Source organism: Periophthalmus magnuspinnatus, chromosome 4, assembly GCF_009829125.3.
Source record: "Periophthalmus magnuspinnatus isolate fPerMag1 chromosome 4, fPerMag1.2.pri, whole genome shotgun sequence".
Taxonomy (NCBI): Eukaryota; Metazoa; Chordata; class Actinopteri; order Gobiiformes; family Gobiidae; genus Periophthalmus; species Periophthalmus magnuspinnatus.
Window position 1 is genome coordinate 15,633,619 of NC_047129.1, and position 23,211 is coordinate 15,656,829.

Here is a 23,211-nt window from a genome sequence, read left to right on the forward strand (position 1 = left end):
TGCCTTGCCCTTCCCTAACACTCGCTCCGCTGGCTAGCTTCTATTAGAGAAGACTGGACTAAAGACGACACATCCCCCTTCTGAAAATGGTTGTCATTCTATGCATATTATCCCTCGCTATATCACACAAAATGGGTTCTTGTGAGCTTTCAGTCACGTTATAATGCTGTTACCTCATCACAAACATGCCCAGAATTGTGTTTTGTTTCATTTACATGCGTTTGAGTAATCCCGGGTTATTAGTCTGCCTATATCTCCAAAGCTCAAAATGCTCCGTTCCACCCTGTGATGTCATGAAGTGGTAGTTTTCAAGCTACCTTTTACCTTTTGTTCAGTAAAGATGGGTAACTCCAGGGCTGAACCTATCTACATGATTCTAGTGAAGGTGTATGGAGTTTAAAAACACAGTGGAGCACTTCCTGTATTACCACATGACATCACAAGGTGGAACAGAGTGTTTTTTGAGAGATTAACATGTGTGAATGAAACAAAACAACTCCAGGTATGTTTTTCATGAGGAAACATAGTGTAATATGGGCCCTTTTTTTTTTTAATATGACTTGGATTAGCGGGGTAGTACATGAGGTAGATATAGCTTTACGTCAGTTTAGTGGCAGTTTATGGGGAAAAAAAGTTGAGAAGAAAAACACTCAGCGCTACTTCCTGTAGCGCTGAGTGTTTTTCTTCTCAACTTTTTTTCGAAAAAAGGTTCGAAAACCTCTTCTCATGTCATCAGCGGTAAAAATTACACCAAAAATTCAGGAACAGTTAACACAAACTGCCAAAAATAGGGATATTTTTGGCACTTTGGACATTGATTTAACAAAATAAAGATGTTATAATTTCTTTTTATTAGTGTAATCATAACTAGTCTAACTGAAACTGAAGCTTTGGCCCTTCTTTACATCGTGGTTGCTAGGTAACAGTTACACTATTACCTCTACGTATGTCATATCTGCTGCCCGTGTCCAACCAGGAAGTAAATTTATAAACTTAACCAGAATGAGAAAAAAAAATTCTAAATCAAATGCAAAATCTTATAAAGGTGTTGACAATGTTTTACTGAAATAAGCAGTCTAACCTGTCATATGCACTTTAAGCTTTGACAGAACCCTCTAGACAGACAGCAAAGCAAATATCACCAGTTGAATGTTCAGGTCTTATCTAGTGTCTGGAAATCTCAGGAAGCATTGGATCTGTTTGTAGAAAGGCCAGAGAACAAATACCACGGGAGAATACATGGCATCCATTAACAAAAGGGCACTATCACTGTGTGTTTGGTGCACATCCTGACATCTTTCATGACATAAAATCTAAAAAAGCAAATACCAAAATGTGCAAAGTTCACCACAAGGCAGCAGGAAGAATAATTTAAAAATGCTCTAATTATAATCTAAGAATTTAAATTAAGTTAGGTCACATGTCGAAGCCTTGTATATATGATTAATCTGTGGTCATGAGCAAAAGGAAAAAGAGGAGCTCGGAGTAGAACCACTGTTCCACGACACTGAGAGGAGCAGTTGATGTGGTTCTCCTTGACGCTTTCCTGGAGAGATGTTCACTGGAGTATGGACTAAACTACTCTGTGGTCTGGGGACGACTCAGGACTCCCCCTAGAGGAGCTAAAAGGGAAGGGAAGTCTGGGTAACTCTGCTTAAAGGGTTCATATTACGCTATTTTCTGATCTATGTTATGTTGTTTCCATCACAAACAGACCTGGAGTTGTGTTTTGTTTCATTCACACGTTCAACACACCAATCCTGCATATTTAAAGGTAAAGGTAGCTGTTAAGTCGAAAACTACCGCTTCATGACATCACAAGGTGGAACAAAACATTTTGAGCTTTGGAGATGTAGACAAACGAATAATAAAGAGTTACCTAAATATGTGCGAATGAAACAAAACACAACTCCAGATATGTTTTTGATGAGGCAACAATAGTTTAACATGGCTTAAAACTCACAATTTTGTGCAATATAGGACCTTTAAACTACCTCCCAGTTACCTTGGAGTGGATGAAATGGATAGAAATACACAGTAAATACTACCTACTACTTTTACAAACCAAAAGACCTGTAATCAGTTTATGAAACCCACAGAAACCCATAGTATATATATATAAAAATTGGATCACACACTTTTCAGACAACATTTCTTTAATACAAAGTCAACATATCTACATACACAGTGGCTTTTAACCAATTCTTATTTCAGTCCATAGTAACAGTTTGATGGTGATAGTGCTTGCCTCATATAAAGGAAAACCACCAAATTTGGGTTCTTTTTACTAGCCTATGCTCAATATTTAGTATCTTTTTGTACCTACATATTTCACCAATCGTGTAGGTTTGTGTTTTGTATAGCCTAGAACCTCTACATAAAAATAGTAACACATTGCACAAGCTTCCAAAAAGACTTCCACCGTTTGGCATGGGGACCAGCCTTTTTTAGGGGTTGAAAAGTTCAGGTTTTGAGGAGTTCATTTTTAGCAAACATCCCATTGGTTAGAGAGACATGCTCAGAAATGTTAATTCTCAGCACGTTTTGGTTTTCAGTCTCTTCATGTCTCCTTTTGTCTATTGAGTCCTGATTTTAACTGCATCCCATAAACAAACATGGCTGAACAAAATCGGACAATATGATTTCATACAATGTTGATAAGTACAGTAGGCAAAAATAATAACAAAAATGTGCATTTCATTTCAGTGTTTGTTCATTCAAAATTCACACATTGGCATCTAAGGCATTTGGACCGTTGGGGTCTGTGTTATGGTGTTTTATTATGACCTTGGTTATGTAATGTAAGCAGTTCTTACACCAAAATCATTATTTAACTAGTACTACTGCCTTGTTTACACCTGTTCCTACTTTTGGGGGTCGTAGCAACTGCAAAAGTGACCCAGTTTTTCACAATTTGGCCCCTAACTGATATTTTATTAACTGGCATAATGTTCTGTTGATTCAATTGATTAAAAAAACAAATTTCTACCAATATAGTGAGATTGAAGATTCAAATACAAAATGCCATGTTCAAATGCTTGCAAGAGAAATGGGAAAAAAATGTTGTTAATTAAAATATTTGGGAGCAGGCTTGAGAGGAGTGTGTTCTGTTCGAGAGTAGAAAAGAGTAAGTCCGAATCAACATTTGTGTGCCCACTTAAAGTATGAGATCTCAGGGTCGAATGATACAAATACATATAATCTATATTTGTTTATTTACAGGCATATTTCTAGATAATTGTGGATCTATAACCAAAATCAGGACAGAAAACAACTGAAATGCAGAGAAAGATGATGCCCTTAGACACCTGTACACCATAGCACAGTACAGCGTGTCAAGTCAAGATGATTTAAAAAAAAAAAGAAAAAAAAAATGACTGACAGTAATGAGATTTTGGTTGATAAATGTTTTCTCAACATTAATAATACAAAATAAAAAATGACTAATTTCTAACTAAAGTTAATAGTAATAAAGAAAATGTAAAAAATGCACCTCCTTTGAAGTATAATATCACTTTCCAATTACACACCAACAAAAATCATGTTTTGACCTGGCTGCTATTATAACATTGATGCGTTTTATACTAAAAGTTTGGATATATCTTTATATTTTGCTTTAAATATATATGCCTGTGTGCGTGTGCAGTACATATACATAAAGTACTATGTATATATATGCACACATGCACACAGACATGTACTTAACATTTCTACAGTGAAAAAATAGAATGTCTTTTAACATAATATGAACAAATAAGCATTTCTTTTATCCTGCTATTAAAAAAAACGTGATACATCTCTGTTAAAAACAAAACAAAAACAAATAAGAAAAAATTAGAAAATGTAAAATAAGTTGTCATAATACAACATTAATGTTTCCATAATGTTACAACAACAATAAGGCTTTTTTGGAAATAAGAAGAGATTAAACACAGTTCTGTCCATCGCTTGGATTTTTGTGCACACCCGTCATTCATATAGAATAAGCACGCCCCCTGTCTGTCAGACCAGAGCGGTGCAGAATCCCACACATTTTACCATAGTGTGAGCGATGCAACCTGCAGGTGTTCAAGTTTATAATGTTCTCAGATGGGTGTGTGCAAGTACCGAAGATTTCATTATCACATCAATTCATTTAGCTGAGACATGGCTGCCAGGTCTGGTTCTTTGCGGAAACATTATTTTAAAAATGGACATACTGCAAAGCCAAATGTCGACTTGTTTTATCCACACACACTCACAAACAGATGATCAGAGGCCTGGGTTGTTTTGGAGTCACTTCAGGCCTCGTCCACTCTCAAGTGTCTTTACGATGAAACACATGGATATCTAGAAGGCTGGGGGAACTCAGAGGTGCAGAATGTTATAAGGATGCTCTTCAGTCACGCGTGCTTTAGCATAAGCAAAGTTGGAATAGTTCATTTGTCCGTTTCATTTTTCCCATGTCACACATACAGCACACACAATATAAGCAGCATGTTTGGTTTGACAGAAATGGTTTTAAAAAAAGATACTTCCTTGTAAGACAAAAGGGTTCTTAATGTTGATGTTGGTCACTGTACACAAGGAGGGCCAGGTTGTGTGGCCGTCCCTGTTGGTTTGTCCCAAAGCTTGTAGATCCACACGTGTTGTCCTTGGAGATAGTAGACAGCAAAGCCCCATGATGCACTGGTGCCATAGATATGAGTGATTGTAAAAATGATGGTGCCATCTCTCCCCGTCCCTTTGTCAGTTTATCTGATATCTTACTACCTTAAATTTATAATCATCTTATAATTCTGTGTTAATCTGGGCTTATGGAAAAGTGTTAATGCTTCAAGCAAATAAAGACGCTATGTATTTGCCTAAAAGGAGATTTGCTTCCTCTTACAATGTGTGTCGTCTCCACTCCTGGCCAACCAGTGTCCACTCAGGCAGCCATGATTTTGATAGTTCTTCTGAATATCACCCACAAAATGTGTGTAATATAGAAAAGGCCCTTTTACAACCAGGCATATCAAAAGGAGCAAGAGAAAGTCACCGGCTACATCCATCTGCACTGATTGATTTAGCTGTTACCTTCTCCTTCATTAACTGTTGCTTGTGTGTCAGATAGTTTTGAAAGAGAGAAATATCCACGAATGTTTACAACGTCGTCCACACTGAGAGAGCTGAGGTAAGGTAAAAGCACTCTGACACTTTGATCAATACTCCGCCCCACAGCCGAGCTCGGAGCCGCTCTTCTCTTTTGGATGGGTCATTTCCTCACTTCCTTATGAGAGGCCGTTCAGTCCAATTGAAATCTGATTGGTTGGATATTTGGAAAGAAAATCTACAATAGTATCCATTTTGGTGTGTCCTGGTCGTCTTCTTCTGTCAGATTGTAAAGTTTCTATGGCTCAGGATACTGTCGAGGGTGGGGTAGGGAGTGACAGGGTTCTGGTTGGGGAAGAGATGGCTTTTTACGTTGCATAGTGATCAAAGCTTCCTAAATACTCCAGAGCTGCGTGATAGCAGAATTGATATTCATCCTTCAGGGAGAAAAACAAAGAGAGAAAACAAGGAAGATTAGTGGTAAATAAAAACACATTTCAGAACTCATTACACTGGGTAAGTAAAATCATCATATAACCTAATAGTTAGATCTGATTTTTGGGGTGTGTTTACATGCATAAAAGAACTCTGATAATCAAAAACACCTGGTGACATGAGCCAGTTAATGAAAGGATTTTTACTGTTTTAACTGTTGTATTTGAATGACAAAGAACAACACACATTAATATATCTTTTTCAATCTTCAACAACGTGCCTTTCATTTTTGTCTTTGCCCTTTTTGCCTAATTGGCGACTTCACTGTTAGCTTCACTACTTCCTGTCGAATTGTATCTCTATGAGGTTTTTTACAAAGTCACGCTAAAATGAACAAATATTTAAAGATAACGCAGTGGACAGGGACCTGGCCACATGTGAAACGCTACACAAATAAAATGAATACTTCACTGAAAGATCAAGAGAGATCAATGCAAACGCTAATGCTAATTCTGAGGCATAGTAAATATTAAGACAGAGCCACAAACTGAAGTATTCTGCATATAAAAATAATTGGGTAGTTTTATTTTAATTAATTTGAATTTCAATAGGTTGTTAATTTTATGTTTTCCGATTTAAATAAAACTGACTGTTAGCTTTGAGACACAGTGAGCTCGCGTGCTGCTGTGCATAGAGCCTATTTTCCTTTCCAACATCTGCACTGATGTGAAAAATCTGATTACTCACATGAGATATAACTGGCTAAGTTAACGTGCACACTGACATCTGATTATTATTTGATTTCTGGACCTTAAACATTATATAAATGACATTAGAATTGCAAAATCAGTCATCAGAGGGACATAATCAGTAAGAAATCATATGACTTTGCTGTTTACGTGTGATTTTAATGGTTTTATAACTCCAAATATGAGATAATAATCAACTGCAGCCACTGTTATTATGACATTTCAAACAGATAATGATTCATGATTAATATATTAGCTAACAAAGTGCATTGAGTCGTGCTGTGTTTGTGATCTTACCTCAGTTTGCACCATGGCTGGTCTCTGCGTCCGGAGCATCTTCACTGTCTGGAAGATATCGACCACGCCTTCGTACCTCATCCGCTCCAACACAATGCTGAGGGTGATGAAAACGCCGGTTCTTCCCACACCAGCACTGCAAACACACAAACAGTCAATACGTGAGTAACACATCCCCTGATGTAACACTTGCACCACAATATAGATCTGAATGTCTAGTCTATAAGAAGATTTTTGGTAGTGAGACAATGTTGCAGAGGAGAAACCGGCAGTGTATTTAAAAATAACGTACAGTGATATTTCTAGGGATGCACCGATACAGCTTTTTCCGTTCCACTACTGTTTTCGATCAAGTATGTTTAAGTATCCAATGCCCATTGTCACCGATACCAGTGCAGAGATTGAAGACAGTATTTATTTCCATCCATCCATTTTCTTCCACTTATCCGGGGCCGGGCCGTGGGGGCAGCAATCTAAGCAGGGACTCCCAGACTTCCCTCACCCCAAACACGTCCTACAGCTCCTCCGGTGGGACCCAAGGCGTTCCCAGGCCAGCCAAGAGACACAGTCCCTCCAGCATGTCCTGGGTCTTCCCCGGGGGCCTCCTCCCAGTGGGACATGCCCGGAACACCTCCCTATTTATTTCCTTTAAACTAAACTAAAATAAGACTAAACTGATCCAAATGTGTTATGAAGCTGTTATTTATCTCTCAAGTAACAGCAGAACCACTATGTGTAAATAAAAATACAAACATTCTGAGACTTTCTGAGCGACTTTCTTATTACACTGATGTATGTGCCCAACCAGGAGATCGGCTGAACCAAGTCGATATCCGATCCAGCAAAATTTTCAGTATCTGCGCCAATATCTGTTTCCAGTATCTGATGAGTGCATCCCTAGATACTTCTGCATATCTGTGGTTACTTTTACAACCCATTCATATATAATTAAACTCTAATCAACGCACTAAAAGGCACATTTCAGCACATTTCTCACTGCAAAAATAACATCTGATTAGAATTATCAAGACATAAAAAAACCTAATCACATATGGAAATTTGTCAATATCATTTGTCAATATCATTTTCAGTATTATCAATTATTCCAAGTGTATGGAATTTTTAAAGTAGTATCGTGTAACTTTCTGGTTAAGTTATTCAATAGAAATAGACAGGTAAAACATTTCTTTGGAACATTCTCCATAGAGAGTTTTATGCCGTACTGTGGAATATTAAAGCCAAAAGAAACAACATTTATAATCACATTTTATGACAGGCCAAAAATCTGGAAAAAATGTGAAGGAATGCACCAGAAAAAGTCATCTAACATACAACATATGTCAAATTAAATAAGCAAGTCTCATAAACGACGTATGATTTGCTGGAAATTCCACAGCCCGAGTTCTCCAGCTAGTTAAGTCTGCTGTCTTACAATGCTTACAAAATGTGCTCGTATTTTTCCACTTTGATGTTCTTCCACTGTCTCCCTAGTCAGAAAACAATCCCTCAAGGACACAAGTGAGCAGCCACACACCAAACCAACAGCACAAACAAGCAAGTGAACGTTTAGTCTCATTAAGCCCCTCCCATGTGCCCACCCCACCCTCAAACACCACCACCACCGCCGCCGCCGCCGCCACTGCTGCTGCTGCTGTGCTCTCCAGAAATACGGCCTGGCAGACTTAGATCCTGAAATACTTTGAGAGCTGCCCCTCTAAGCTGCTTTGCTGTGAAATGACTTCCACGTCACCAATGGAACAATAATTGATGTGACAACAGATTTATTTAGACCTCTTTCGTGTCCTCTGAAGCCATTTTGTCACATGTGGAGAATATGTGGGGACTATGGACACTTGAAAGAGAGTGTATATACTGGACTAACGCTTCTGACACCTTTCTGACTGTTTGGTGTTAGCAAACATTTGAGATCTGCAACTAAAATTATGATCGTGAAAAATAAAGTTGACCATCCCAGTTGCAACTATCCACTGGCTTTTCAAATGTAAATCATAAAATGTTATTAGTGTAAGTCAAAATAACTCTGTACTTTATACAGGTTAAATCTGTCCAAACACAAATACTTAGATGATGATTTGATATGACTCAACTTGATTTATTTCATAACTAAACAACCCAAAGAATATATCAAGTGTACATTCTAGTCTTATTAGTTTAGTTACATGTATTTGTAACTACTCAAACTCAAATTACTCAGTTTTTCTTTTCTCCCAAAGTCAAACCTTGTTGTATTGAGTATTATCTTCCCCTACTACAAACACTACTAGGTTGTCTGTCTGATTCCTGCTCCTTTGCAATATATCACAATATCAAGTGTACATTTCTTCTACACCTCGTCCTACTACTTCAATTACACTACTACTACTACTACGACTACTAGCACTACTACAACTACAACTACAACTGACTACAGATACTACTACTGTTACTACTGCTGTTACTGCTACTGCTACTACTACTACCACTGACTATAGATACTTCCATTATCAGTGCTACTACTACTACTACAACTACTACATGCGACTACTACTATTACTGCATGCTACTACTACTACTACCACCACTACTACTACTACAACTGACCACAGATACTACTACTACTACCACTGACTATAGATACTACTATTATTAGTGCTGCTACTACTACTACTACATGCGACAATTACTACTAGGTACAGATACTACTACTACTACCACTGACCACAGATACTTCTACTACTACCACTGACTATAGATACTACTATTGTTACTGCTACTACTACTACTACTACTGCATGCTACTACTACTACTGACTACAGACACTACTACTACTACAATTACTACAAGTACTACCACTACTACTGACTACAGATACTACTATTGTTACGGCTACTACTACTACTACTACATGCTACTACTACTACTACTACTACTCGGTACAGATACTACTACTACTACCACTGACCACAGATACTTCTACTACTACCACTGACTATAGATACTACTATTGTTACTACTACTACTACTACTACTACTACTACATGCTACTACTACTACTGACTACAGATACTACTATTGTTACTGCTACTACTACTACTACTACCAGCACTGACTACAAATAATGCTATTGTTACTGCTAATACTACAGACACTACTACTACTACTAGTACAGATATTAGTACAGATTCACATTCTTTGCCTCCAAAATCAAGCAACTTGTTGTATCAAGTGTTAAGTTCCCCTACAACAAATACTGCTACTACTTCTACTAGTGGTTATATGTCTGACTAATCCAAAGGTTCCTTGGAAGTCCGATTCCTGCTCCCACTGTAGCCGTATCCTCTCACCTATTATTACTCCACTCCATGTGAAAGCCTCTTCCAGGGAGTCACTCACACACAGTCCTAAAGACCCTCTCCATCCTCTTTCTCTGCCTCTCACTCAAACATCAACTGCAAATCTGAATACTCTCTGAGCCGCTGCAGACTGAGAGGATTTGGTGTTCCCATTCATAGGACCTAATCAGGCAATTAATGACAAAACGCATGTGGCTTTATTAGATAGTGGCTGAGGAAAAATGTGGGCGGGAGTGTACGACAGCGAGGGTCGGGGTATGTATGGATGGAGGGATTAGGGAACAGACAGACAGGCAGGGAGGGCAGATACAGAATAACAGAAAAGGAGGTAAAGCTCTACTAGTGCAACTGACAAAGCCTGACAGAAATAGATGACAACAGGGAGTGGTACAGAGAGACACGGTAAAAATAAAATCTATCAAGAAATAAAGGAAAAACACGAAATGACACCTGCCGTTAATCCACAAAAGTGAGAATGTAATTAGGCAGCGCACCTGAGTCAGTCTGCAAGTTCGAATGATATTGTACTGCTAATCCTCTTAGCGATAAACCAAAAATCAAAGGAAACTTCACTTACCCTGCCAGACTCAATATAATGTAATAGGATTCTGGGCTCTTCACTCACTCACTACTATTACAGCTGCGGTAACTGACCTTGGAGAGCAGTAAACGTGTGGTGTTACAAATACATGTACTAAGTAGTATGTTTTGTGACGTTATAAATACTAAGTACTTCAATAGCTAAACTACCTGATCCATGCTGCAAATTTAAGTGATACTGTAGTGTTAATCCGCTTATGATACTTGAAAAAAAATCAAACGAAACTTCACCTCCTTAACTGTGCCTACCCACCGCTCAATACAACATTGATTTAATAGGCTCGGCTGCTTCGCTCCTATTACTCCAGCAGTACCCTTGAACAATCTTTGACAAACGCTAGATTTTTTTTTTTTTTAAGACGATCCATGTAGCAGTAACAATGCACTAACACTAGGGTGAAATCTGCTGATATGATGGGCTAAAAACTTAAGATAGCTACTATAACCAGACAAGAAACACTGCGTATACACAATCAGTTATGACGGGGCAACAGTGGCTCAGTTGGTAGAGTGTTCGGCAGGTTTACCACTGATCCGAAGGTTGGCAGTTTGAATCCCACTCTCGATATAAACATCATTGGTTGAGCGATCAGATCCACTGACCCACAGTTTGGTGCTGCAATTCCAGCTCCCACAGATGAATGCTGTTGTTGTGTCCTTGGGCAAGATCCTTAACCCACTTTTTCCCACTCTATGCATAAACTGGTGTATGAATATGTGTGTGAATGGGTGAGTGGTTGTGTTTTGAGTGCCCTGAAGGTAGAAAAGGCGCTATATAAAACGTGACCATTTACCAGGTGAATTAAAGACTATTTTTGCCCCATGGCGCCTGCAAGTTTGAACTGTTGGGTTTCATATGACATCATAGTATTCTATAGGTCAATGATGTTTAATACAGATGAGGGCAGGTAAAATAAATATAAATAGATGTATAATATGGCAAGTTAATGGGTCTAATCACTAATAAAAACACCCAACTTCAAGATTTGCACATTTACCTTGTGGATATTTCATGGCAGCTCAGTGTAATTAGAGAAAACTGTCTCTCGCTCCCATCTGGGAGTCTGACATCATCACATCCTGGAATCTGAAAACCACCAATTATTTCTGCATTTGAATTATACCATTGTGGTTTGTCTTCATTGTAAAAATGGATCTGATTAAGATCAAATTGAGATGACTTGGCATCGCAATTTGATCAAATGGGTCCTTGTATTACGCAGGAAGTGGTGATACGATAAGACGCTAATCCACCATTATAAAGAACAAGGAAAGCTTGCACAGAGTAAATGTTTAAGATAACAAACACTATAATTTGTTCCGGTCATCAAAGAAACCGTCTCCTTCTTAACTCTACATACTGTCTGCTCAATACAACCAATCGCATAATGGGCCCTGGTCCCTTCCACCCATTACTTCTACACCGCCATTCTTTCAGCAATAACAGGCCCTTTGGCTTTCAGACAGCTCTCTTCCTCTCCAATAACGGGCTCATAGAAGCGAGGAATAACTCAGTCTTATTGGAGCTTCCTTGACACGTCTTACAACCCCCATAGGGCCGTTTAATAGGCGATGACATCATGGCTTTTTAACTCACGGGGCAGTCATGTGACGTTTGGTGAGGTCATGGCGCCTACTCGACAAGAAAGAACACTACGGATAGAAAAGTAAAACCAATTTATGTCAGAGGAAATTACATAATGTGCTATCAGATCTAATAAAGACTTTAGGTTGTTGGGGGGATCCTTAGAGCTCGTGGATGGCCGTGAATTGCAATTAGAGTTTCACGAATATGGGTTTTTCCACGACCGATGCAGACATCATTTACAAAAAAAAAATCTAGGGCAGCCGATGGCCATTACACTCGATATGGGCCAAAATGTAGGACAGATTTTGATAATTTCCTCCAAAATAAATAATTTGAAATAACTACAAACTCAATTACCGTCTATAGATAGCACTATTAGAGCAGTGTAATGGTATTTATATCAATGCAATTACTTTATGGAAGGAATTCAAACCTAGATGGGATTATTTTCATTATTGTATATTATTATTATTATTATTATTATTATTATTATTATTATTATTTTCATTATTGTATATTATTATTATTATTATTATTATTGTATATTATTATTATTATTATTGTATATTATTATTATTATTATTATTATTATTATTATAGTAATCTGTATAGCTGTAGTTGAGAACAATACTAAAAATAATAAATAAATAAATAATAATAATAATAAAAATTTGATCACAAAAAAATGGTATTTATATCATTGGCAATGATTTTTAGACATAGTATCACTAAAAACCTGTATGGACTAAAATAATCACATTTCGTGCAGTTATTTTAAATCTTTAAATCATCATGTCATTTGAGCAGATTGTCAGTTCGAATAAAATATCGGCCTATGCTGGAGATTGAAGGCGCACAGCTGAAAGTGCAAATATTAGCCTGATATCTGTGTAATCCCTCAGCCATCCAGGTATGATCCATAGTAAAAGAAAAATCCAAATCTGTCAACTGGACAAAAAGTTGTAGGAGTGAAGACGTTTTGCTGCTCATTCAAGTCGCTTATTCAGTTCTGGTCAGATTACTGGTCAGATATAAAGCAGTGTCCACCAGTATCTGACCAGAATTGAAGAAGCAGCTTGGATGAGCAGCGAAACATCTTTACTCCTGCAACTTTTTGATAGATTTCGATTTTTCTCTTACTATTAGCCTGATATTTCGGTACATCTTTAGTTGAAATAAAGAGTTTTAGATACTGACCGCTCCATATCAATATCACTATCACAGTTTTGGAAATACTCGACCACAGTGTTAGATCCAAAGCCAGATCTATTTGCCTTTTTGATTCTTGCACATGTTTGTAGTTTCTATTTGATCAAACTGGACACCGGTGCTATATTTGCCATTGCCATTACCTGGTAAGAGGGTTATGCCTGTAGATGCAAGGTGTAAATAAACCCTGAATCCTGCTATGCTTCTGCAATATAAAATAAACAGTTCCTTTGAAATAAAAAATGAGGTCTTACTGGTGACCAATAACAAATACCACTGCTTACAAGGGTCCAGCTTGTGCAGATAATGATGAAGGTTACCTTGAAAGCTACACTCGACGCGATAAAAATGCATCATGAGCCCTGATCGTAAAACCCAAAAGAATGGCTGTATCATTTCATGTGCCGCCTCCTTGCAAATGCCAAGCCACATCTCAAGTCTTATCAATTATGGAGCAGATTGGCCTGTGGAGGTTGAGAGGTAGAGTACGGCACAGGCAAAAACATGGGAGGGGAATATCTGATTATGCTGGTGGGGCTACGCAGCGGGAAGCGGGGTACTGCAAAACAACAGCCTCCTCCGCGAGTGACTCCATCCTGTTCTCATGTATAAAGTCTTCAGGGCGGTAAAAAATATCTACTTTTAATGAACATGACATTTTAACTTTTAATGGCATAAGTTCATATCTTAAACTTTGATGGTTGAAACGCGTGAGGAGATTGCGCGTGTGGTGTGAGCAGTGTACTAACCTGCAGTGGACAGAGATTGGTCCATCTTGTCCAAACTGTTCCTTGGTTTTATGCACTTGACCAATGAAATCGATGAATCCCTCTCCAGATTTGGGGACGCCTTGCTCTGGCCAATCAGTGAACTGGAACTGCCTAACTGTTCTTGATTGACCATCCTGCACAACGAAAGAGGGAAATGCAATAGATTAGAAATAAATACACACATTTTTTTTAAGTGACCATAAAGGTGACGTATCTGCACGAATCCATAGAAACAAAAAGTTAAACTCATTTCATTCACAACATTTGCATTCAGATCAATACATTTTATGGCATATTATTAGATATTTTAGCCAAAGGAACAATTAAGAGTCAGGTTTGTGGAAATGCAAGCCTGCTCATGGTAAGAACATGTTTTTCTTTTGTTGTTGTTCGTAATAAAAAAGTCCAAAAAGAAAAATCATACTTTTATTTTAGTCTGTTTTTTGGGGTAAAAAGCTACATGGTGGGGCTTTAATTAGAACCACCCACAAAATAAGAATCTGCTTTTATAATGCTGCTCATCAAAAACATCCCTGGAGTTTTGTTTTGTTTCATTCACATGTTTAACACACAAATCCTGCATATTTAGTTCTTCTCTTAAACAGAAACACTGTTCCACCTTTTGATGTCATGTGGTAATACAGGAAGTGCTCCACTGTGTTTTTAAACGCCATACACTAAAATCATTTGGATAATGTCAGTCCTGGAGTTGCCGATCTCTATTAAACTAAAGGTAAAAGGAGCTGACAACTTGAAAACGTCCACGTAATGACATCGCAAGGTGAAACAGAGCATTTTGAACTTTGAAGACAGACAGACTAACAATAAAGTGTTACTCAAACATGTGTGAGAGAAACAAAACACAACTCCAGGTCTGTTTTTGATGAGGTAACAGCGTCTTAACATGGCTTAAAACTCAGAAGGGCACATTTTGTGTAATATAGGACCTTGAAATCAGTGCCAGTTGCAGCTTTCCATTGCAAAGTTTATATTTAAAACCAAAACATAACATCAATATACATAGTAGCACTAAGTTGCACTATATATTTTCTTTACCTTCAAACTCTGTATTTATTTGTTCGCAGTGCTGTGAGTTTGTGTGAGCGGCATGAGTTAAAGCTAATCAATAGTGTATCTGCCGTGACAAGCGTCTTCTCCCAGACACCATGTTGAATAGGATAATCCGACTATTGGATCGATGGAGCTACCTGATGGATGAGTGCAAGGAGTGGAGGCAAAGAAGCAGGAGAATGCCGAACTAACACAGCGATGGAGAGATTGGATGATTTAAGTTGAAAACAAACTCCTGACATACTGACAGGCCATGGGGCGAAATGTCAGCTGGACCAATTTATTCCACTATTGATATTTATTTGTGCAGCTCAGAGGAAAACATTATCGATACTCTGATAAAGGCATTTTGAGTCTTTCATTTTCGAATTTAAAGCTGGATTTTTAAAAATAAGTAAAACATAATAAGGAGTTGTTTTGCAGCTAAATTGTGTGTAGGTAGCGGAGAAAGATTTTTAACTAGTTCAGCTGAATTATGTGTGATTGTATTATTGAATTTGCAGATTTTTTTAATCTTTATTTATAGAGGGAGAGCCCAGTGAAAGCTCTCAGACTCTCCTTTTCATGAGCGCTCGGGTAAAATACAGAAAACACAAAATCACAAACAAACAAAATCAAACAAAATGAAGAACTACATAAGTCCATTTAAAACATTAAAAAGAGGAGCAGGTGTGAATATAATATAATATATAATAAAATATGTTTATCACCAGATTATTAAAGTGCATTAGTGTCACCAATGTATCCAGTTTTGTATGTCCTTGAAATGTATTCCATTTCTGGGAAACAAAGGAACCAAAAGCTTTTTTCTCCATCTCAGTTCTAGTGTGTCCAGTTTTTAGATGTAGAAAATCATGAGATCTTGTATTAAAAGTTCCCGTTTCAATGTTCGAGTGAGATATTGAGTCAGTCTATAGTCATAGTCCCTTATAAAAACATTTTATACAATGTTGTTCTTTTCTGACAGGCAGCGATGGCCAACCTACTTTTTCACATCGTGTACAGTGATGGGTTTTAAATTCATCACCTGTTATGAAACGAAGGGCGGAGTGAAAGAGTGGATCTGAAGGTTTCTTGAAAGGGGAAAAAAATAACTATTGAATGATTTTGTTGATAAAATACTCTGAAAAACATGCATTCTTATGGTGACTCTCCATAGACATGTAACTTGATGAACAGGTTTTATGCTGTATCCACAGAGACAAGCAGGTGAAGAACAAACAAACAAAAAAAAACCTCAAATAAAAGTAAAATCACATGAAAAAATACTGAAAGTATTAAAGTACCCATTTACAAATGTACTTAAAGAGTAAAAAGTAAAAGTATTTGGCACAGACTTTGATGAAACTTCAAATGTAGTGATTTTCATACAGATTTGTGCTGAATTTTGTTCAACAGAAACAACTGAATCGATCTTTTCATTCTAGCTGTTTTCATTTGTTTATTTTTGTTTACTCAAATTATGAACGTGTTAAAAATAAACCCCTCAGGCTTTTCAGCAGGTCTCAGACAATTAAAAAAACCCCAAAACTTTTTACTTTTCAGTCCAGTTCAAAAATGTACTGAGGCAGAAAGTAGAGATACCTGCTCTCAAATGTAATAAAATAGAAGTAAAAAGTATCCACTTTAAAATTTAAAGTGGTTTATGCTTAAGTACAGTACTTTATTACTTTTACTATGTTACGTTTCACCACTGACAGGCACAAACTAAACAACTAAAACAAAACTAAATTTTTTTGGTCTTGACAAAAGTCTTTTAACTTATTTACAGGTGTGTTTGTGCAGAGAAGGCACGCAGCTGTGAGGGAAAAGTATTACTTTGCAATAGCGTTTTGTGGCAGTCGTGCCACATACACCACATTTGTGTGCTACGTGTAATGTGAATATAGAGAAAATCAAAGTCACAGAGGGTGTGCCAGTTCAACCTGTTTGGAGCCTATGTAAACCTGCTGTGTCTTTGCCAGCTGTTATGTTGCCATCTCTGCTTCTCCTCCAAAGCCACGCTGCATCGTACCACAGCCCCTGACACGTACACAGATGTGGTTTTAATAAATTACACTCTACAGTACGGAACCTCTTTGTTTCCTCTCGCTCTGCCTGTTACATGGCGCTCTGCATGTTGTCTATTCTGTGTTCCTATTCACCACAAACATTCTGCCTCAGTGGGGGGATTACAAAATGAAAAGAGGATGCAAAGACATGTCATGATGTCAGTTTTCCCTGTCCTCCCGTGCTCTCTCCCCCTCCCCTACCTGTGTGTCTGGAGCTGGGTGGAGTGCCTGACTCCTCCCGTGCACACCTGGGGTGCATCAGCCTAATCACCACCACCTGCTGCTGACTACAAGAAGGCTTGGCAGTCTACACTCGGTGCCAGACCGTCCGCGTGTAAAACGTGAATGTTTCTTGCTAAGCTTTGTTATATGGTACTTTCCGGCAAATGCTCATTTGGATTTATGCACCCTCCAGATTCCTGCCTCTACTCGCCCAGCTCCTGCCGCCACGTTCCAGTCCCGGTATCGCTTCCAGCTCGTCTTGTCTCCTGCTCGTCTCGTCTCCTGCTCGTCTCGTCTCCTGCTCGTCTCGTCTCCTGCTCGTCTCGTCTCCTGTCCGGTCCTGGTCTCTGGTTTGTCACCCGCTCCCCGCTCTGGTCTTCGTCTGATCCGCCTGCCCTGGTACCGCACCTGCTTCTATCCCCGTCCTGGTCCTGTCCTGCCCGCCTCTACCTGCACCGCACCCGCCTGACCCGTCTCCCGCTCCCCGGTTCCTGTACCTGCTCTTGTGACCTGTTTAAAGACTGCATTTTCACCGCTGTAAATAAACACTGTTAAAACTGCTCTGGTCTGCATCCTTTGGTCCTATCCGCACCGTTACGACAGAACGGTCTGGCCACTATGGACCAAGCAGGCTCAGATCCGGACCAGACGCGCCGCCTCACGCACTCTCACCCCGAGGCGGTGCTGGGTCAGCATGAACAATCCATTCGGACTCTATTGGAGCTAAATCAGACATTGTCCCAGCAGGTGGCACAGCTTAACCACCAGGTGGCCGCGCTCCTCGTCACCCCGCCTGCTGCAGCCGGAGCGCCGCCACGCCTCCCGGAGCCGAGAGGCACGGATCCGGAGCCGTATGCTGGACAACCTCACCTCTGTCGCGGATTCCTGTTCCAGTGCGAGTTCATGTTCCAGCAATGCCCTTCTCGTTTCAGCTCGGGGGCCACCAAGATCCGATATATATGTGGATTACTCCGGGGCAGAGCTCTCCAGTGGGCAGAGGCGCGCCTAATGAAGACGTCTGTGGATAGCCTGGATTTTAATGAATTTGTGTCCACGTTTAAGCTGGTGTTTGACCACCCGCACTACCAGGACAATGCTGCCTCCCGGTTATTGACTCTCAGCCAGGGCTCCAGGACGGTAGCGGATTATTCCATTGAATTCTGGACACATGCGGCGGAGCTGGACTGGACGGACAGCGCGCTGCGGGCTGTGTTTGTGCGGGGCCTGAACGAGACTTTGAAAGATGAATTGGTTTCCCGGGACGAACCCCCCGACCTGCGGACCCTCATCTCCCTCACTCACCGTATAGACAACCGCCTACGGGCTCGTCGCCGAGAGAGACGCCGGTCACCGGTCCCGCCGGAGCCACGCGCTGCCCCGCCCCCGCCGGATGAGCCCATGCAACTCGACAGGACCCTTGTGTCGGCCGAGGAGCGTCAACGGAGGCGTCGTCTGGCCGGGGCTTGCCTCTACTGCGGTGAGCGCGGACATTATGTGGTCACTTGCCCAGTTCGGCCAAAAGGGGGGGCCCACCAGTAGCACTGGGAGTACTGGTGGGCGAGCAACACATCCTGGACTCTTCTAATAGACTGCGGCTCAGCGCCACCCTGTGCGTTCGCACAGAGACCTTATGCGTTTCCGCCCTTATCGACTCCGGGGCTGAGAGGGACTTTATTGATGCCCAAGTCGCGGAGCAGCTCGGGGTCTACCTGGAGCCCCTCGAACGCCCCTTAAATGCCCAGGGGCTCAATGGACGTTTTCTGGGGCACATCACTCACATCACAGAACCTGTCACCGTGATTCTGTCCGGCAACCACCAAGAGAACCGTCAGTTTCATGTCCTGTCCTCCTCCGCTTCTCCTCTGGTCCTTGGTTACCCCTGGCTACGCGCCCACAACCCTGTTTTCGATTGGGCCAGGGGCGGAGTTTCGGGCTGGAGTCCCGATTGCCACGCCAAGTGCCTTCGGTCCGCCCTCCCTCCGGCCGGGAGGTCCGTTCCTGTCGCTGATCCGTCCCCAGACACCCCCAATCTGTCCTCGGTGCCTGCTGAATATCACGACCTGGGGGAGGTTTTTAGCAAGAGCAAGGCCCTCTCTTTACCGCCCCACCGTCCATATGACTGCGCCATTGACCTCCTGCCGGGTGCCCCACTACCATCTAGCAGGCTATATAACCTGTCTAAACCTGAACGCGAGTCAATGGAGGACTATATCCGTGGGTCCCTGGCTGCCGGAATCATCCGCCCGTCCACTTCACCCGTGGGAGCGGGGTTCTTCTTTGTGGCTAAGAAGGACAAATCCCTGCGGCCTTGCATTGATTACCGGGGTCTGAACAATATAACTGTAAAGAATAAATACCCGCTTCCCTTACTGGACTCGGCATTTACGCCCCTCCACGGTGCGACCATCTTCTCAAAGTTGGATTTGCGGAATGCGTACCACCTGGTGCGCATCAGGGAGGGAGACGAATGGAAGACGGCCTTCAAGACACCCCTGGGACATTTCGAATACTTGGTTATGCCCTTCGGTCTCACCAACGCCCCTGCCGTATTCCAAGCCCTCATCAACGATGTGCTCCGTGATTTCCTTAACCGATTCGTCTTTGTTTACTTGGATGACATCTTGATTTTCTCGCGGTCCCCCCAGGAGCATCATCAGCACGTTCGCCAGGTTCTCCAGCGCCTCCTCGAGAATAAACTGTTCGTGAAAGCTGAGAAATGCGAGTTTCACGCAGAGGAGGTCAGCTTTTTGGGCTTCATTGTGGGGCGGGGCCAAGTAAGAGCTGACCCTGAAAAGATCCAGGCTGTCACTGAGTGGCCCGTTCCTACCAGCCGGAGACAGCTCCAGAGATTTATCGGCTTTGCCAATTTTTATAGACGTTTCATCCGGGATTTTAGTAGGGTTATCTCGCCCTTAACTAAACTCACCTCTCCTGCTTTGCCGTTTGCCTGGTCTCCTGAGGCGCAGACAGCCTTCGAGAAGCTTAAGAGACTATTTACCTCCGCTCCCATCCTGCACCAGCCCGACCCTTCACGGCAATTCATCGTGGAGGTCGACGCCTCCGACTCGGGAGTGGGGGCCGTGCTTTCGCAGAGGTTCGACCCCCACAACCGCCTCTGTCCCTGCGCCTTCTTTTCCCGGCGATTGTCCTCGGCCGAGGTCAATTATGACGTGGGGGATCGGGAGCTCCTTGCCGTAAAGCTGGCCTTGGAGGAGTGGCGCCACTGGCTCGAAGGGGCGGAGCAACCATTCATCGTCTGGACCGACCATAAAAACTTGGAGTACATCCAGTCCGCCAGGCGCCTCAATCCCCGTCAAGCTCGTTGGTCCCTCTTCTTCAGCCGCTTCAACTTTCTCCTCACCTACCGCCCCGGATCTCGGAACGTCAAACCCGATGCCCTCTCCCGCCAGTTCGCCCTGGAGGATAGCCCGGTCACCGCAGAAACAATTATTCCCTCCTCGTGTGTGGTGGCCGCGGTCCATTGGGATATCGAGGACACCGTCCGAGAGGCCCAGACCAACGACCCCGACCCAGGTAACGGCCCTCCAGGTAAACTGTTTGTTCCCGATTCTGTCCGGTCTCAGGTGCTCCAGTGGGTCCATGCCTCCCGTTTCGCCTGCCATCCTGGTGCCGGTCGCTCTCTCTCCCTCCTCAGGAGACGCTTCTGGTGGCCCACGATGGACACAGACACCCGGGCTTATGTCGCCGCCTGCCAGGTATGTGCTCGGGCCAAGGCCTCCCACTCACCCCCTTCTGGTCTCTTGCATCCTCTCCCAGTTCCTCGTCGCCCTTGGTCCCACATCGCCTTGGACTTCGTGACGGGCCTTCCCCCTTCCCAGGGGAACACGGTGGTTCTCACCATTGTGGACCGCTTCTCCAAGGCCGCCCATTTCGTTGCCCTGCCTAAGCTCCCCACAGCCAAAGAAACTGCCGACCAGCTGACCAGTCATGTCTTCCGACTCCACGGCATCCCGGTGGACATCGTGTCCGACAGAGGGACCCAATTCACCTCTCAGGTATGGCGGTCTTTCTGCGACGGTTTGGGGGCCACGGTTAGCCTCACGTCCGGGTTCCATCCACAATCTAATGGGCAGACGGAGCGGGCCAACCAAGACCTGGAGTCGGCCCTACGGTGCACAGCCTCCGCCAACCCCGCGACCTGGAGTACTCACCTGCCCTGGATAGAGTATGCTCACAACTCCCTCGTGAGTTCCGCCACTGGTATGTCCCCCTTCGAGGCATCGCTGGGATATCAACCCCCTCTCTTTCCCACGGAGGAGAGGGACCTCGCCGTCCCGTCTGTTCAGCGCCATCTCCAGCGCTGTCGCCGGATCTGGAAGAAGGCCAGGGCGGCCCTTCTTCGGGCTGGAGCGCGCACTAAGGCGACGGCCGATCGCCACCGTGTCCCGGCGCCCGTATACCAACCTGGCCAGATGGTTTGGCTCTCCGCCAAGACGGTCCCGCTGAAGACGGACTCCCGTAAGCTGTCCCCCCGATTCCTGGGACCGTTTAAGATCATGAGGATCATAAATCCATCGGCGGTGCGCCTCCAGTTACCCCCGTCTCTCCGGATTCATCCGACCTTTCACGTCTCCCAGGTTAAACCAGTCCGGACCAGCGACCTGTGCCCTCCGGCCGATCCCCCACCGCCCGCCCGAGTCATTGACGGCCACCCGGCGTTCACCGTCCGCCGCCTGATTGACGTTCGTCGCCGTGGTAGGGGCCTCCAGTACCTCGTCGATTGGGAGGGTTACGGTCCGGAGGAGCGATCCTGGGTGCCCAGGGCACGCATTCTGGACCCCGACATGGTGAGAGACTTCCACCGCGCTCATCCTGACAAGCCTGGGGGTCCACCAGGAGGTGGACCTTAGGGGGGGGGTACTGTCATGATGTCAGTTTTCCCTGTCCTCCCGTGCTCTCTCCCCCTCCCCTACCTGTGTGTCTGGAGCTGGGTGGAGTGCCTGACTCCTCCCGTGCACACCTGGGGTGCATCAGCCTAATCACCACCACCTGCTGCTGACTACAAGAAGGCTTGGCAGTCTACACTCGGTGCCAGACCGTCCGCGTGTAAAACGTGAATGTTTCTTGCTAAGCTTTGTTATATGGTACTTTCCGGCAAATGCTCATTTGGATTTATGCACCCTCCAGATTCCTGCCTCTACTCGCCCAGCTCCTGCCGCCACGTTCCAGTCCCGGTATCGCTTCCAGCTCGTCTTGTCTCCTGCTCGTCTCGTCTCCTGCTCGTCTCGTCTCCTGCTCGTCTCGTCTCCTGCTCGTCTCGTCTCCTGTCCGGTCCTGGTCTCTGGTTTGTCACCCGCTCCCCGCTCTGGTCTTCGTCTGATCCGCCTGCCCTGGTACCGCACCTGCTTCTATCCCCGTCCTGGTCCTGTCCTGCCCGCCTCTACCTGCACCGCACCCGCCTGACCCGTCTCCCGCTCCCCGGTTCCTGTACCTGCTCTTGTGACCTGTTTAAAGACTGCATTTTCACCGCTGTAAATAAACACTGTTAAAACTGCTCTGGTCTGCATCCTTTGGTCCTATCCGCACCGTTACGACAAGACAATAACAAAACAAACCATGCTAACTGGAGAAAAAAGGAAAGACGGGGGAAATTTAACACACAACTTGAGGGCCTATGCTACCGTGTCAAATTGTGTGATTAAATACGTGACTGGCTCGGTAGATGTGAGAGGCGAGGCGTGGAGTCATTGCTATTACTGTGCAAAGGCATGCAATGTTCACCAAAACACCAGCAGCAGCAACCAGTTAACTCCTATATACAGTTACTGCTG

General features: G+C 43.0%; 1 protein-coding gene across 4 annotated transcripts in view; it reads right to left on the reverse strand.

Moving 5' to 3' along the window:
- Positions 1–2,138: 2,138 nt before the first annotated feature.
- Positions 2,139–23,211, reverse strand: part of ptprsa (protein tyrosine phosphatase receptor type Sa) — a 255,817-nt gene continuing 234,744 nt past the window's right edge. For all 4 annotated transcript variants that reach the window (XM_055221435.1, XM_033965526.2, XM_055221436.1 and 1 more), the window contains 3 exons: positions 14,055–14,209; positions 6,555–6,690; positions 2,139–5,510 (listed from right to left, as the gene is read on the reverse strand). In XM_055221435.1, coding sequence (XP_055077410.1) covers positions 5,442–5,510; positions 6,555–6,690; positions 14,055–14,209 — 360 coding nt within the window. In that variant the 3' untranslated portion in view covers positions 2,139–5,441. The remainder of the gene's footprint in view (positions 5,511–6,554; positions 6,691–14,054; positions 14,210–23,211) is intronic.